The sequence below is a fragment of the Desmodus rotundus genome, chromosome 13, assembly GCF_022682495.2.
Source record: "Desmodus rotundus isolate HL8 chromosome 13, HLdesRot8A.1, whole genome shotgun sequence".
Lineage (NCBI taxonomy): Eukaryota > Metazoa > Chordata > Mammalia > Chiroptera > Phyllostomidae > Desmodus > Desmodus rotundus.
Genome location: NC_071399.1, coordinates 85,059,884 through 85,075,957, shown reverse-complemented (window position 1 = coordinate 85,075,957; position 16,074 = coordinate 85,059,884). Strand labels below are relative to the sequence as shown.

Genomic DNA, 16,074 nt, shown 5'->3' with positions numbered 1-16,074 from the left:
CAGGCCTCAGCTGGTCACCCTGAATTTTAAATTCGATCGCACTATTCTTTTTTCTTGTCACCCCACAACCAGAGAGGCTGTGTGAGTGAGGAAGACAGGGAAGAGGAAGAAGAAAACAGGAAGAGAAGGGACAGGAGACTGCATTCCTTTTCATACCCAAGTGGCACTTTGGGTACATTTGGGTGAATAAACATGGTGGCAGTTCACAGCTTCATAAAGGTCCCTCCGGACGCCTGTGAAGCGAGTAGTTCTGGAGTGAGGAATGGTGACTCATCTGTGTGGCTGGTTTTCTCTTACCTCCTCTAGTTACCACTGGAAACTCAACAAATGAAGCGTGGCCTGAACCTAAGTGAAATCAAAAGACATGCTGTTTCTCTCAGTTTTTTTTAAACGTCCAATTCGAAAAGTATTCTTCGATTACATTTCACCTTTTCCCCACAAGTCCCCAAGAATGAAGTGCCAACCTTCTTCAACAGACCAAACCTGGGTTTGCTCACATGCCGGGAGAGCAAAGCCACCGGTCTGGGTGAGACTTCCCACCCTGACCGAGAGAAGGTCCAACCTCACTCTCAGCACAACAGAAAGGGAAGCCAAAAGCAGACTGGATGTAGTTCTAGAAGTTGAATAGCGTATTGTCAGAAACACGCTGCGCGTTTCAGATTGAAGTGAATTCACTTAAAGTAGAAGGTGTTTTCGAGGCTTCATGGGTTCCATTAATGATTTTTCTCCCTGATGCAATACAACCAAACAGGGCCACTCCTCACGGTGACATAATCCTGGTTCCTGATACACTGCACTATGGGACACATGGCCCAATGAAAGTGGCCGATGTGGGGTGCTGACAGTACTTCATATTTTTCTGAGATTTGGTTCAGTTTTTCAAATCGAACATGCCACGGACTAGGTCCTAGGCTATGGTATTAGTACAATGTCTGTAAAAAATGATTTTTTCAGGGAGGGGAAGAAAAAGAACAGTGCTTTCAATGTTCAGTATCCTTTACATCTGCTGCTCAGCTGGAAACACTGTTAAAAGGCCATTAGAACCTTAACGTAACAGACCTCGAATGCTACGATGAAAGGCAGGGAGCAATTTGCTGTTTGTGTTAGGAGTATCAGCCCCAGCCACTTCCTTTTCAAGGGCTGAAAACAGCTTCTGTCATGAGCCGTGAAAATCAATTCCACAGTAACCAGGCTGAACTGTGGCTTAGGTGGTGTACACCTCCAGGCTGGCGCTGCACGGCAGACCCTCCCTCTGGGTGCCCAGCACACCTTCCCGAAGTCCCAGAGAGCCGCTCCCTGGAAGTGCCTGCGCCTTCGAGGCAAGGGGCAGACCTGGGACTCCTAGGAACCTTCAGGCTTATCTCCCGGGACACTGGTTCTCTTGAATGCTTAATTAGGTTAAAAATCGGAATTGTCACCCTGAATGAAGATAGCTTTAGGAGATGCCGAGCTGGGAAAAGTCTGCTCTTGCTTATTTGTATTCCGTCGTGCTATTTGTCCTGATTATAGTAATTGTGAGAGAGGCTGATTTTTTCAAAATAATACTGTTTCAAAGCCTTTCCAAACATAGAGCATTTTTAAGCTTTTTTCAAATACAAGGACACACTTTTGGAAGTAAATATTTCAGAGGAACAGCGATGGTTTTGTCAAGAGCTGTACCGTATACACTAACGGTTATAAAGGTTAAAATGCACGTTTAAATGTGTACTATAGTTTTTTCAGTTATAGGAAATTGTTATTCCAGTTATAAATGCAATCTTGGTTACAACACAGATATAAGGGTGTTATAACCTATATTTCTACATATAGTAAACCCTTTGCTAACCTGAAAACCTTTGTATAATTTACTAAGCATGTTCTGGATATAAATAAATTGCCAGCTTTGGCTGGTGTGGCTCAATGGCTTGAGCATCAACCTATGAACCAAAAGGTTACCGGTTCAATTCCTGGTCAGGGCACATGCCTGGGTTGCCAGCCAGTTCTGTGGTTGAGGGTGCTGAGGCAACCACACATTGATGTTTCTCTCCTTCTCTTTCTCCTCCCCCTTTTCTGGAAATAAATAAAGTCTTTAAAAAAAGAGAATAAATTGCCACTCTTAAATCATAACAATTGGTTTGTTTATGCATGTAACTTCTTACAGTATTGTTTATCTTCATATCAGTAACCTAGGCTGAGAAAATTGATTCAAAGTTAATTTGTTAAATTAAGATAACGATTTTATAAAATGAAAAAGTATAATTTCATGTTTTTTGCTGGAATAACTAACTTAAACACTTACCTTGTTGTTTAGGCTGGAATTTAAGTGGTTTACCTTACACATATTTTCTTGACTAAAATAGAGAAGGTTGAGTTTATACAATATCCTCTCTGTTGTACAAAACGCATCATGAAGAGCTCTGATTTTAAGAAATCTCCACGGTACCTTTCTTTATAGAGGGAAAAGGTGGCAATTGAAAAGTGATTACATATAGTAATTTTGTTATTGATGACATAAGATTTGCCACTTGCAACCTATTTTGTATTCAACTGAAACTGACCTTTTATAAGAGCCATGTGGTAATATAAGGAAAATGAATATATTCTTTATTGCAGTCCTATAAAAAGATTGGCCTAAGCTTTTAACATAGTACTTGACCTCCTGGTGTCTGAATACCCTCAAGTCTGTGAAAGAATACTGAATAAGATACCACTTAATCCAATGAGTAGTAAAAGCACAATAAAAGCCTTTCACACATTAGCACTTGATAATATAAAAGTAACAGTAAACTATGTTCTCTTAGTGTGATGCAAATGTAAAGCTGGAGGAGAAGCTGTAATAGATCAAGTAGGAGTGTTCAAGAATCCCACATTTCTAGATTATTAATATTTTAGAATTATAAATTCTTATTTTCAAATGAGAGCCCTCATTATGTCGAAGATCATTTAAACATTTGTTAACCTTTTGCTGTAAAAAAAGAAATAAAACGAAAGAAAGACTGTCAGCTATTTTAACTTTACCATTTTTTAAGTTTTAAAAGGTCCCAATCATTGGAATTTGGAATAAAACAGAAAAAAAATACAGCTAAAGAACAATATTTTTTTTACTTTTTTAGGAAAAAGGTGAGGACTACCATTTTAAAATATCCATCATATCTAAAAGCATTGTAGCTTTTTTCAAGTTCATTTCACAACTGCTATTGAGTTTGAGGTTTCCAACCCAGTAAGAAAATAATAATTGCAACGTACTCATCTTTTTTTTTTTTTTTTTTGGAAAGCTCCAAAGTGTTTTCTTTGCAAAGAAATTTGTTAAAATTAAATTAAAAAAATAACTCCTATGTACCCATAGAAAGCCATATTGACAAAGAATGATAAAGATCTTACTGTGAAAGAAACTTTCCAGTATCTCCCTACAACAATGGTGAGGTTCTCTCCTGCTCCTGCAGAGTGCCCTTGGCAGCTGGCTCAGGCCCGCTTTGTTCTACGGATAGGTGATTATGGATTGAATTGATCCAATCAATCTTTCTCTTAGTTCCCCCAGTGGCAAATGTAAACATTTGAAAGAAGGTTGAGAAGATGAGATCAGAAGTACAATCTGGAGTAGCAACACATTCTGGGTGGTAATTCCTACCCAAGTTCAAGGGGAAAATTAACGCAAGATCATGGCCCAAATAAGACTGTCTACCTGACAGAAACCCATATTTAAAATTACATTCAGTGCGCCCAGAGTGTGGCTCCCAGAGACTCAAAGGATGGTGCCAGGACTAATGACATCAGCATCACCTAGAACTTGCCAGAATGCAAATGATAGGCCCTACTCCGGAGCTACTGAATCAGAGACTTTGGGAGTGGGGCCAGGTGTTTGTGTGATTCTGACGGGACATAAAGCCTACGCTGCTCGGCTCTAGATAGCTGGTTCTCCTCCCTGGGTGCACATCAGAATTACTTGGGAGACACGGGGAGAGAGAGAGGGAGGGAGAGGATCCTGTCCCAAACCAATTAAGTCAGAATATCTGAAGATGGACCTCAAGTCTAGGCATCTTTTTTTAACATTTCACACAATTCCAGGATAGCCCTGGCTCCTTCCATCAGCCCTCAGTTCTTTGGGATTCCCAGATTATGAAAATTAACCAGGCCATTCAGTGTCCATCCACTTCTGGAAGGGGGGACGGCTGGTCCAGGTCAATAGCCACGGTCCCTTTCCTTTCTCTTCCAGGCTCGGGCTCAGGAAGCAACTCTGGAATGAGAAAGGCAATGCTCTGGGTGACTTCTGAGGGTAGTCTGCATCATCAGGGAAGACACACACACACACACACACACACACACACACACCTGAAGAAATCACCTCTTTTTGTGCCTCTGGCCATTACAATGAGGCTTTGGCAGCAGTCGTTTCCATAGGGGAGCTGACCTGGGGCCCTGCTGATACCGTGAACTTCCCACTTTCTCACTCCTAGAAGCGCTCTACGCTGGGACTTCTTAAGTGAAATGATGGCTTTCCCTGAATGTGGAAGCCTGTTGATTCAGGATTTTATGTGACCTGCTGCCGAAAGTATCTTAAGTGACAGTTATTTCATGCAAGAGTTTTAATACCTTGCCTTCTTCAAACTCTCTTATTGAAATTTCTACATAGCAGAGTAAAGTTTTAAAATTCTATCTCTTTTGGCCTCCCTTCTCTGGTGAACTCTTTCGCCCCTGCCTTTCCCCTCGCATGTCAGCCCCTAGCACCTCCTGCTTTAGTACCTCACGTAGCCCCCTGCTTTTCTCCTCTTCTCCCCCTGGGCGTTTCAGGATCTGCCTTCTCTTTCATCCATGAATCCCGGGTTTGTAGTGTTTGACCAACCCAGAACAAAACTTCCATCTTGTCACTTCACTGCCAAGAACCCGGGATGATAACCTACTTCCTGCCAGATAAAATCTAGGGTTTCCCAGGCCCATCAAAAATCCCACCCCACTCTCTCTGGTGAATATCATTTCTCACAGGTTCTTAACAGACCCCTCTCTGTGCGGTCCTATCCTCCACACGCACAGTTCGTCTCATGCATGGAACCCACCACGAATGCCTTCTTCTTTGATGCCCCTTTGTCAAATGCTATTACATCCTTCAAGGTTCCTGCCATGGTTAATTTTATGTATCAATTTGACTGGCCTAAGGGATGCCTAGATAGCTGGTAAAACATTATTTCTGGATGTGTCTGTGAGGGTGTTTCTGGAAGAGATTAGCATTTGATTCAGTCTAACTAGTGACCAATTGGTTAGGCATCATCCAACCCATGGGGGGGGGGGGCGCTCAGATAGAACAAAAAGGTGGAAGAAGGGGAATGTCCTCTCTCTCTTCCTGAGCTCTGATGTCCATCTTTCCCTGCCTTGAGACACCAGAGAATCTGGTCCTCAAGCCTTGAACTCGCAGACTTCTACCAGTGCCCCTCCCCCACCCTCTTCTCAGGCCCTCACCCTGGAGGACTGAACCAATGCCACCACTTTCCTGGGTCTCCAGCTTGCAGGTGGTAGATCACGGGACATCTTGGCCCACATAACCTTGGGAGCCAATTCCCATAATAAATCTCCACTTATATCTTCAGCTTGAGACAGATGCAGAAATATTCATCGATCTTATTGACACTGTTTCTCTGGAGTACCCTGGTACTTTCCCAATTAAAGTTTACCTCGTGCTTTCAGCAAGGTCCTAGAGACCACCACATTCCGTGATTCTGGTCTTTAGAAGTCACCATTGATATTTGGTACTTACGACCTGGAAACAGCATTGTTTCTGTCTTGGGGAGTGGAGTAACTACCGAATTTGCCATGTATAATGCACACCCATGGTTTTGGCCCAAACTTCCAGGAAAAAATCTTTCGCCTTAATTTTTTTAATTCAATTTTTAATTACTTATGTTTAGATACTTGTTTTTTTGTATTACAAAGGGTATTATTTTGCATACAGATATTGCTATTGCTTTTGAGAATTATGCTTATAATGCGTGAGCATAAATAAAAGCATTAAGAACATTTATATAGATACAGAATTAGTACTACCCACGGATAATATAATGTGCATCCTTATTTTTCCCTCAGAAATTTGTGCAAAAAAGTACCCATTATATAAGCAGGAAAATACAGCAATTCATTTTTCATCTTGGTGAAAATTTTTAAGATTGGTTTTTACACTGCCACAGAAAAAAACCTGTGACATAAGTTTCAAAATGGGCACAGCTGATTCCAGACATTTCGATAATTCTGCATATTTTGAGGGTTAACAATTTCACCCCACCCTGTCTGGGAAACCCCTTTCTCTCAGTCACACGGGTATTCTTAAGTACTCTGTAGGCTTTACGATACTTAGTGTGGGCTCCACTACAGAGCACACGTAAACTACGTCAGGGCATTTGAATGGCCTCGTAAACCAAATGAATGTTTCTAGGACACTTCTCTCTCTCAATGTCTCCTCTCTTTCATATTCACACACACACACACACCAGTTCTGCTCATTGTCAATCACCTAGTAGATACCCAATAAATAACTTTAGATTGATTAATAAAGTCTTTTGGTGGTATCAATTTTACCTCCTAAATGTTTCTTGAATCCTTCGACCTCATTTCACCTCCACAGTCACCAGTCCAGTTCAAAGTTGACATCGCCTCCTCTCCCTGTAACTGCTTTTGTTCCCTCTGATCTGTTCCCCACAGACCAACCAAAGCAACCTTTCAAAACCACGTCCGATCCTGACTAAAACACTCCCTCATCAGCCTCTTACTGCTCTAAGCTCGAGGCCAAAGTCATTGCACTGAGTTACAGGGATTTCAGGGCTGATCAAGGAAAGAGATGGGACCCGGAGGTGACAGTAGAACCTGAAGAGCTTTATTTGGGTGTAACTTTGACAGATTGCATGTGGGAGCGTGAGCCCTTCCAGAGGTAACAGGGGGGCCACTACCAGGGAGGGACACGGTTAAGGGAACTCCCAGGCAGGAGGGGAGAGGGAGACTGTTCATCCAGACGCTGTTGCTCAGCCTCAGGGTGTGGAAGGCAGCAGTGGCTTGGAGCCTTTTACGGGTCCCAGGTTTGTCCTAGAAATAGCTAGCCGATGTCGGGTGCAGTTCTGTGGGGCACACAAACAGGAAGGCTCTCTTAAGTGATTAAAAACGTGCTTCTTTGCACTGTGTTTTAAACAACCAGCTGTGTAAAAACATTTGTTTAGCATGCACAGGTGACACATGGCTATGGAGAAAAGGTAAATGCAGGGCCAATACGCACGGGTCCCCTTTGGATCCTGTACACGAGTCATCACTCACGCGGTCCTCAGGCTCTTCTCCTCCAGTGTCTCTCTCATCCTGCTCCCCTTTCACTAGCTGTTCCCCCAGGTTCTGGAATGTTCCTCATGCTTTCAGGTTCTTCTTACCATAGAGGCAATGCGTGCACCCTGCACTCTCCCCTGCCCTCACTGACTCTATACTCCTGTTTCGGAGCCCGTGGCTCTTCCTCAGAGAAGCACATCCCTAACCCTGTGAAGAGATCAGATGCTCCTGCTAAATGCTTTCGTGGTGGCAGGTGCCCTAGTGCTGCGCAGTTACCTCGGCCATCCATGGTAAACAGTGCCCCTATTTCTGCTTCCTTTCTGGGATTAAACTTCCCTGGGGCCCCATATCCAGCACCTGGCACAGTGACTTACACACAGTCGGTAAATAAGAAGTATTTATTGGATGAATGCAAAAACGATGCCTAAAGGAAACGGAGAATCGGTTATAAAAATAACCAATAACCTGGATAATGTGTAAATGTGGGATCAAGTTCCTGTTTTTCTTTGTCATAACTGGTGCATTTGTTTAAAAATGTTTTTCATCCAGGTTTATTAAAAACTCTTAAATATTTCCATCCAGGTTCATTAGGATTTTTAACCTTTTACCTAAGACTTATCACTATGAAACCCTTTATTTTATTCATAGGCCGTCCCAGAGAATCAATTATACTTTCAAATTGTACCATCACTGAAAAATGAATAATACTGAAGAAACCTAAGACACTATTTAAAGTCGAATCATGTGCCAGCTAAAGAATTTAATGGAGAAGAATTTGGTCTATAAAGGGATATAAGCACTAAGTGTAAATGACAATTAAGTGTTCTGTTTATATTGGCAAGACAACTCTAAGCCATCTTGCTGGCCTTGCTAAAAGTCTTCTGAAAGATGAGAATTAAGGGGAAAATAGTTTTATAATATAACATTTGTAAGCTTGAATATAAGTTAAGATCAAGCTAATAAAATTATTTTATCAATAATTCCTCTACTACAATGTTTAACCTAAACTCCTGTTTGTACACAAACCCAGTGACTGAGTGTTAGGTCACTTTGGTTTAAAAGAACTTAATCATTTTGAGATTTTTAAGTGTTCATAAAACTCACCCATAATTATAAAAGAAAACTGGCCACGCTCGCACATAAATTATGATGCAATGTTTATATTGCAACATTTTAAAGAATGCAATGCTGTATATTTTACATGACTTTTGATAGTGGCCTACATTTCTATGTAGTTTTAAGCAAAAAAGTACATCAGTCAACTCAAATGAACTCTTGTTCTCAATGATGACATACTATCCTCTAATGAAATCACCTACGATAACTCTGTTCACAAGGGTCATTCTAAAATTAATTCTCAGATCAAGAATTTAACAAGTGGCACTCCTAACAGCCAAGATTTCAATTGCTTTGATACCTGGAATGGGATTCTTTTAGAAAGCGAGTGACTTGACAAGTCATTAAAAAATATGTATGTGAATTTCAGCTAACCCACTTATACCTCACACTGTTCTTTGAGACGGTTTTAAAAATATCAGCCAACCAAAGGGAGGGCAAAGAAATCAGAAATCAGTGCAGCAGGCAGATAAATGGAAATTGAATAACTTATCCCCCACTAGGATATTTAGCATGTCTGTAAAAGAGTCCCCAAACACTGTTTCCCCCTTACGTGACGGGGATACCTGCATGCGAACTGAAAAAAGGTTTGTGATAATGGCAAACACATTAGGCCGGTTTGCTGGGGGAGCAGAGGGAGGGACTGCAGGTTCCCAGAGAAGCCCACCAAAGAAAGAAAAGTCCTTTTGGACAAAGGCCAGGTACACTGAAGCGTTTCACAGTCTCAGATTTGAAACCGCTCAAGGACGAAGAAAGTTTCCAGTATACCAGCACAGTACAACCGAATGTTCTGTATTGTTTAGTTTTAAATTTTCAGGTGGCATTTTAGATTTTTAAGATGAACTGCTATCAAAAAGATAGGTAAGAGTTTAATTTTCTTAATTTTTAAAATTTTTTTCCAATTACAGTTTACATTCAATATTATTTTGTTTTCATTTTTTAAGACTTTCTTTACATTAGAGAGAGGGGAAGGGAGGGAGAAAGAGGGGGAGAGAAACATCTGTCACACGCCCCAAGTGGGGACCAAAGGTAAACCCAGACACGTGCCCTGACCAGGAATTGAACTGGGCAAGCTTTCCGTTTGCAGGATGATGCTCAACCAAATGAGCCACCAGTCAGGGATATCTGGTTTTAGTTCAGGGCTACAACGTAGCAGTTAGACTTCACAAAGCGTTCCCCCTGTTATTTCCAGTACCCACCTGGCACCATACATACTTACTACAATCCTATTGTCTGCATCCCTATGCTGTACTTTACATCTCCGTGACTATTTTGTAACTATCAGCCTGTACTTCTCAACCCCTTCACCTTGTCCTCCCCAAACCCTCCTCTGTGGCATCCATCGGTCTGTTGGCTCCCTCTATTTATGTTCTGTTTGATACTTTCTTAACATCCAGTGGTAGTCCTCCAATTCTCAAAACACCTGAGACAGGTAAAGGGGCAAAGTGAATACCGAAAACAGTTATTTATTTATTTTTTCCCCTAATCTGCGGACAGAAACTTTCCTCCTCCCTCTACCTGGATGATAGCTGCCTGTAGTAAGCTTTGGTGGACTAATCCGATGTTCCGGTAGGCTCGTTACGTTGAAAAAAATCAGTGCAAGTTCTTTAGTTTCCACCTTTCATATAATCACATCTATGCAACTAAAATGACAGGGAAAATGCATAAATACATGGACAACTTAGTTTTGGTACTGTGGTCAATTCCTGAGAACATAAAATCCAAAGTCAAAGTGATTTTGAAAACTGTCAGGGGCATCCAAGCTTTTGATGGTCTCTGGACCACACTGGAAGAAGAAGAGTTGTCTTGTGTCACTCATTAAATACATTGCGACACATAATCACAAAAAAATCTCACAGTGTTTGAAGTAAATTTACGATTTTGAGTTAGGCTGCATTCACAGCCATCCTGGGCTGCATGTGGCCCCGCAGGCCGCAGGTTGGACACCCCTGCTAGATTTTGCAAATAAACAGAAAACATTCAGCACAAACTGTGAGGGCATACATGTGGTGATTGTAACACCAAGCTATATACAATATGAGACAAGGAAAAAACTGATTTTACCATGCTGTCGCTCAGCCAATGCAGAATGGCAGTGGCCATGGTTAAGTCTACGGACCTGAGTGCCTGGCTTTGAATCCCAGCATCCTCACTTTCTCATAGAGTCAACCTTGGGCAAGTTGATTGTTTAAGTCACCTGTTGCTCAGTCTCTTCATCTATAAAATGAGGACAATGATCTACTGAGTTACTAGAAGGAGTCGATAAGGCACTGTTTCAAAAGTAGGTAATGTTTTCAATTTAGTGCTGGGTGCAGAGTACTTTCTATGTAACAGACTGTTAAATAAAGTTGCATGGGTAATCATAAGTCACCGTTAGTCCACTACAAAGTTGCAATACATGACTGCAAGAAGGCTTGAAGCATAACAGAGTGGCACAGTAAGCCTCAAACAACATTTCCTGAATTGCCCAGACTTTTCAGAGGATGCTCTTTTCAGCTATGGAGTTCCATTAGAAAGAAGTGCAGAGCCATCAAGATGAGTCTGGTTGGAAATGATATAATATTACTGATGCTCAAAGGAAGACCGGGATGTTTCACACTGACCTTTGATCAGGATAACAGTCCCCACAAAGAACTTGATGATCCACTGCTCAGTATCTTCCCAGAAGACAGAGCAAGAGAAAATAAGCAAGCACACTGTGAAGGCTTTTGGCGAGATACCTGGAAACATTCTGATACCACAAGAATTACTAAGTATTAGAATGGATTGCTGAGAGGGGCTCAAGAGTCTGGCCCTTTGGGAGGTCCTTCAAACAAGGACAGATAGTGTACGCGATCTGCCTGGGATGCTTTAAAATCAAGGCTGAGTGAAGATTAATGGTGCAAACTGCCCCTGACAGCCTCCTCCTTCCCAAGCGCTCTCTGAGAGTGTAACTTTATATATTACCCGTCACAGTCCCTCATCTTTGGAGTTTGAAGAACTCCCGTTTTATCTTAGAACAGAAAAGGGGAACACTGTTTCACAATTGTGAGTTCTGAGTAAAACTTCATTAATGTTGTGATGAAACATAATGGCCTTATTACTTTTCCGTTGTTTTACCAGGCAAGCTACCTGCAAATGTCCTTCAATTAGAAACAGATTTCGGGAATCTAAATTCTGAACAGCAGTTCCTTTAAATTCATGTTCCCTGGCAGACATACAGCATATGCCATTTCTCAAGCAAACCATTAAAAGTCCAAACAAGGCACAAGATGAAAAGGAGTTTGCAGAAAGGATAACTGCCACGTACTAGATAATTATTGTAAATTGTATCAGGAACTAGGGAGGAGAGGAAGATTGTATTCATTTAATAAAGGAACATATTTCCCAAGTGATAAGTTCAACAGCAATACGTAGCACTAAGTAAAGTTTATTTTGAAAAAAAAAGTGTGTCTTTAATATACAATTATCTTACAATTGATTTCTTTTCCTACCAGATGTCCCTCTGAATCCAAAGTGATCTGTACCTTGATGATTCCAAGTCAATAGTACTCTTAGTCCTAGAAAGTGACTTTAAAAAAGTACACTCATTTTAGCAATCCATAGCGATTAGTAATCACTGTAATTGTCCAGAGGAAACCTTGTAGTTAAAAACAAAACCTGTAGTTAAAAGTATACTGAAGGATTTAGTTTAACCTCTGCGTATGTTCTCAGGAAAGTAAATGCTGACCACAGACAGAAATTATTTACACCGAAAATCTTCACCTTATAATAAGGAGACGGGCACCATGCTAGGCACGAACTGTAGCCTCCAGAAAGTCCCATTATCCACTAAAGACTGAAGCAATTTAAAAATACCGAACCGTTTTCCTCTTTTACATATCTTATCTAAAATCATGTTGGGGAAATATCTGTTTAAAAGATACAGATTGAAAAAGCCCAGAGGAGAGGAGAAAAAGTTCCTAAAAGAAGTCATCCATACTACAAACCTTTTAAAAGCTGAATTTCCTGAGATTTGGGGAGGGTAAAAAAAAAAAAAAAAGCAAAGCTGATCCTTATCAATTAATTAAAAAGAATGAAATAACAGTAGACAAAAGGGGAAGGGGAGTTGAGAAACTTAAGGAGCTGTAGGGGCAGCGGGTCTATTCACTGATTAGCAAATTAAGGAGTCCTGGACAAGGGTAGAAAAGTAGCCTTCTAATGCAACACAGGTTCTGCCTTGGACTCACCAGAGGCTGGCTGTGTCTGGCTCAGACCTGGAAAACGCTCTCTGTATATAATCCTCTCTGTTAGCGTGAAGTATGAGCTATTTTTAATGCCTAAATTCATATAAATGTATTATTTCCGCGTTAGTAAAAACCCTCACTTGTGGAGTTGGTAGATCACCCGTAATAAAATAGCAATTCCACAATGTATCGACACTGTTATGTGTAAAGATATCTGCAAAATGCTTGTCATCCATCCACCGATTCTTTGGCAAAACGCAGAAAGGCTGGTGGAAATTCTGCCTTTTGACTGGGCCATCTGAGGTCACTGAGGACTTGGGCTTCCAGTTTGAGCAGCCCGCGCCCTCGCAGCATCTCCTGGCCTTCTTGTGCCTCTCTCAGTTCAGTTCTTTCGCAGCCACAGGATTATCTCTCCCCGACACGTTTCATTCACAGAGCCAGAGAAGCACCGACTCGGTTGGAGGTAAGAGCCGGAAAACACGCACCCAGGCTGATGCGCAAGTTGTTGGAGACCAAGTGCTACCCCCACACTGGCGCCCAGAAAGAGGTTGGGGTCTCTCAAGCTCTCGATGGAGTAGTGCTAGCGGCCGGGCACGCAGGGGACACTGAGACCAATCCACTTCTGAGCCACCCGCGTAAGTTGGCTCAGCTTCCAGAAGCCTTCTTACGAGGCCGCGCTCAGGCACCGGCGCTGCACCGGGTGGCTGGGGTTTCCCCCCAGACTCAAGGGACCAAAAGCAACCGGGAAAGCACACCCCAAATCAGAAACATACAGCCCTTTAACTCCCAAACTAGCGGGAACTGCGGAAGTCTGGAGGCCGACTCCTCCGGTGGGGGCCCCGCAGCCCCGCTAGCCCCTAGCCGGAGCACCGCGCGCTCTGCCTCCCCGAACCGCTGAGTGTGTACAGCGAGAGGCGAGGGAGCTCTCCGCGTCTCTCCACCGCCCCCGCCGGCGCAAGGGCGGGAGTGGAGAAGGCGCCACTCAGACTGTGGCGCTGGGCAAACTGCGGCCGCAGTTTTTCCAAGTTTGCCCGAGCGAGAGGCGTGGGGCGGGCGCCCAGCTCGGTGATCTGCCCCAGCGCGGCGGCCACCCCCGAGTGTCCCGGGCTCCCTGGTTCGCCCGGCGGGAGCCGACAAACAAGGGGGCGCAAGGGCGCGAGAGCGGAGGAAAGGAGGGAGGGGATGGAGGACGCTCCCGCGTGTGCACACAATGAGACTGCTGAGACGCACACCTTCCCCGCGGGAGCAGCCGAAGGAGCATCCGCCGCCCCGCACGGTGGTGCTGCGTGCAGGGAGCACCGACAGAAAGTGAACACCAACAACTCAGCAAGAGGGGAAGGAGGAGAGCACCAGGCGGCCTGTGGCATGCGTGGCCGGCAAGGGCTGCAGCCTGCCGGGGCCGCGGACCCGCGCTTACCTGCGATCTCTTGGTAGGGGATGTCCGCCAGGCTGAATCCTTTGGCACCGTACGCTTGGCGGACCTCGCCGCAGCTCCGAGCCTTCACATCCGCCCCGGCCGGGAGAGACAACAGCAGCCCGGAGAGGGGAAGAATCACAGCCCCGATCCAAGAAGGCATGGTGCAACATGCAAATCCAGCTCGGTAAACCCCACGGCCCGTGCGCTCTTCACCTTGCCCCTCTAGCCGAAAGCCCGCCAGAGCCAGCGGCGCGCTTCTCGCCGCTGCCCAGCGTCACCCCCTTCCGCCAGCCGAGGGGACGAGCAGCGCAGCCCTCTGGACTGCGCTCAGCAAACTTTTATAAGCCAGATGGAGGATGGCAAGCCAACGGGGGCTGGCTGGGAAAACAGCCGCCTTGCTCCTCTAGCCCCCCAGGTCGAAAACGGAGCAATAAAAACCAGAGAGAGAAGGCAATGTTTCAGAAACCACCATGAGGGTTCAGAGCTGCGATCCGAGTTCCGAGCCGCAGAATCCTACAGCGCTGCGAGCTCGGCTCGCAAGAGTGTGCAGCGAAGGTGGGGACGCGCGCCGGCTCTCCCCGGAGGGAGGTGGACAGGCGAGCGCGAGTGTGTGTGTGCGCGCGCGTGTGTGTCGGTGCGAGCGCGGGGTTCTCGGGAATGTGTCTGCGTGGAGGTATGTGTTGGGGTATACGGGTTCCAGAGGAAACCTCAGCTTCACACAGGCTGAGGGAGCCTGTGAGAGTCCTCCTGAAATAGGGAGAGAGAAATCCTGGAGGCAAGAGGGAAGGAGAAAGGAGGGGAGAGAGAAACGTGCTACTCGGTGCACAGCCGAAATTCAGAGGCAGAGTCGAAGGGAAAACCTGGACTGGATCGAGCTCTACTTAGTAGAAGGAAAAAAAGGGGGGAAACATTCCTGTTTTCCCATTACCATCACATCCTTCCTGCTGGTCCCAAAACGCTACCTTTAATGACATAAGCAATCAAGTTAGAAACACAGTATTTTAAGTCCCTAACTCATGTTATTAAACTATATTTTTATGGGCATAAAGGACAGTGCAATTTCAATTATTGCTCTTAATACATTCATGGCCTACTGAAACCCGAAGCCAGTGTAGAGATAAACATCTAGGGGAGCCCCTCAATAGCAAAGCCCGATCCCCTCTCTATTTAACTGTCTAATTTCTGTTTGTCTGTGTTCGTTTTTGTTTTCTAAGGACAGACAGTTGGTGCTTACGTTAGAGACCCGTTTTTAATTTTTGTTTCTGGACCTGTTTTAATTTCGAGTATTCCGTAATCTTGATCACAAATCATCACGTTTAGGTTTCTGGTGTGCAGAGGAACTGGAAGGTTAAGAAGACCAACCAGAACACAGAAGGGACAGAAAGCGGGTTGCAGGAAGGAAGATATTGGGGCAAGGAGTGATCTCTCTCTTCCGTCTCCCCAAATGATCTCACCTACTAGACTTAACATTGTTTTCCAGGTTAACAGAATTCTCAGGTGGGAAATCAATTCACTTTCTTCTTCCTGTCATGCACTCAAGTTCTGTGAAATGGGATAAAAGGGAAAGCTCAGGTTTGGCTAATTTCCATTGACTTCCTTATGTTAATGAACACTAAATTCTGCTGCGCAGAAGTCCTTGTTACAACCCCAAGTTCCTGCAACTACTAAGGTAGATAAATTCAAGACCAGAAAAAAAAAAGGTTACTAACTTATGTGATCACATGTATAATAGATATTAGACCACATGTTATTCAGAAATTGCTACAGGGTAATGTCCAGATTTATGGAGCTTATTTATAAAGCCACACTGGTGATGTGTTTCTGATGATGGCTGTTGAGTATGGCCAGAATGACTCATGAAATTTAAGTGATTCACTTCTTTTTTCACCATTACAGTCATCGTCGTCGTCGTCATCATCATCATCACCCATTAGCTTCCTCCCTTCATCTCTTTAATAAGTTTTTCCTCCTAGAAGACTCTCCATTTTAAGATCCAACCTCATTTAAGCTATGGAGATGCTTTAAAAATGTTGTCTTACTTACAGAGGGACTTACACTTCTTCACAA

At 43.8% G+C, this 16,074-nt stretch overlaps 1 protein-coding gene across 1 annotated transcript in view; it reads right to left on the bottom strand.

Moving 5' to 3' along the window:
• Positions 1-14,799, bottom strand: part of GPC6 (glypican 6) — a 1,001,808-nt gene extending 987,009 nt beyond the window's left edge. The window contains exon 1 of the mRNA XM_024567031.4: positions 14,008-14,799. Coding sequence (XP_024422799.2) covers positions 14,008-14,167 — 160 coding nt within the window. The 5' untranslated portion in view covers positions 14,168-14,799. The remainder of the gene's footprint in view (positions 1-14,007) is intronic.
• Positions 14,800-16,074: the final 1,275 nt, after the last annotated feature.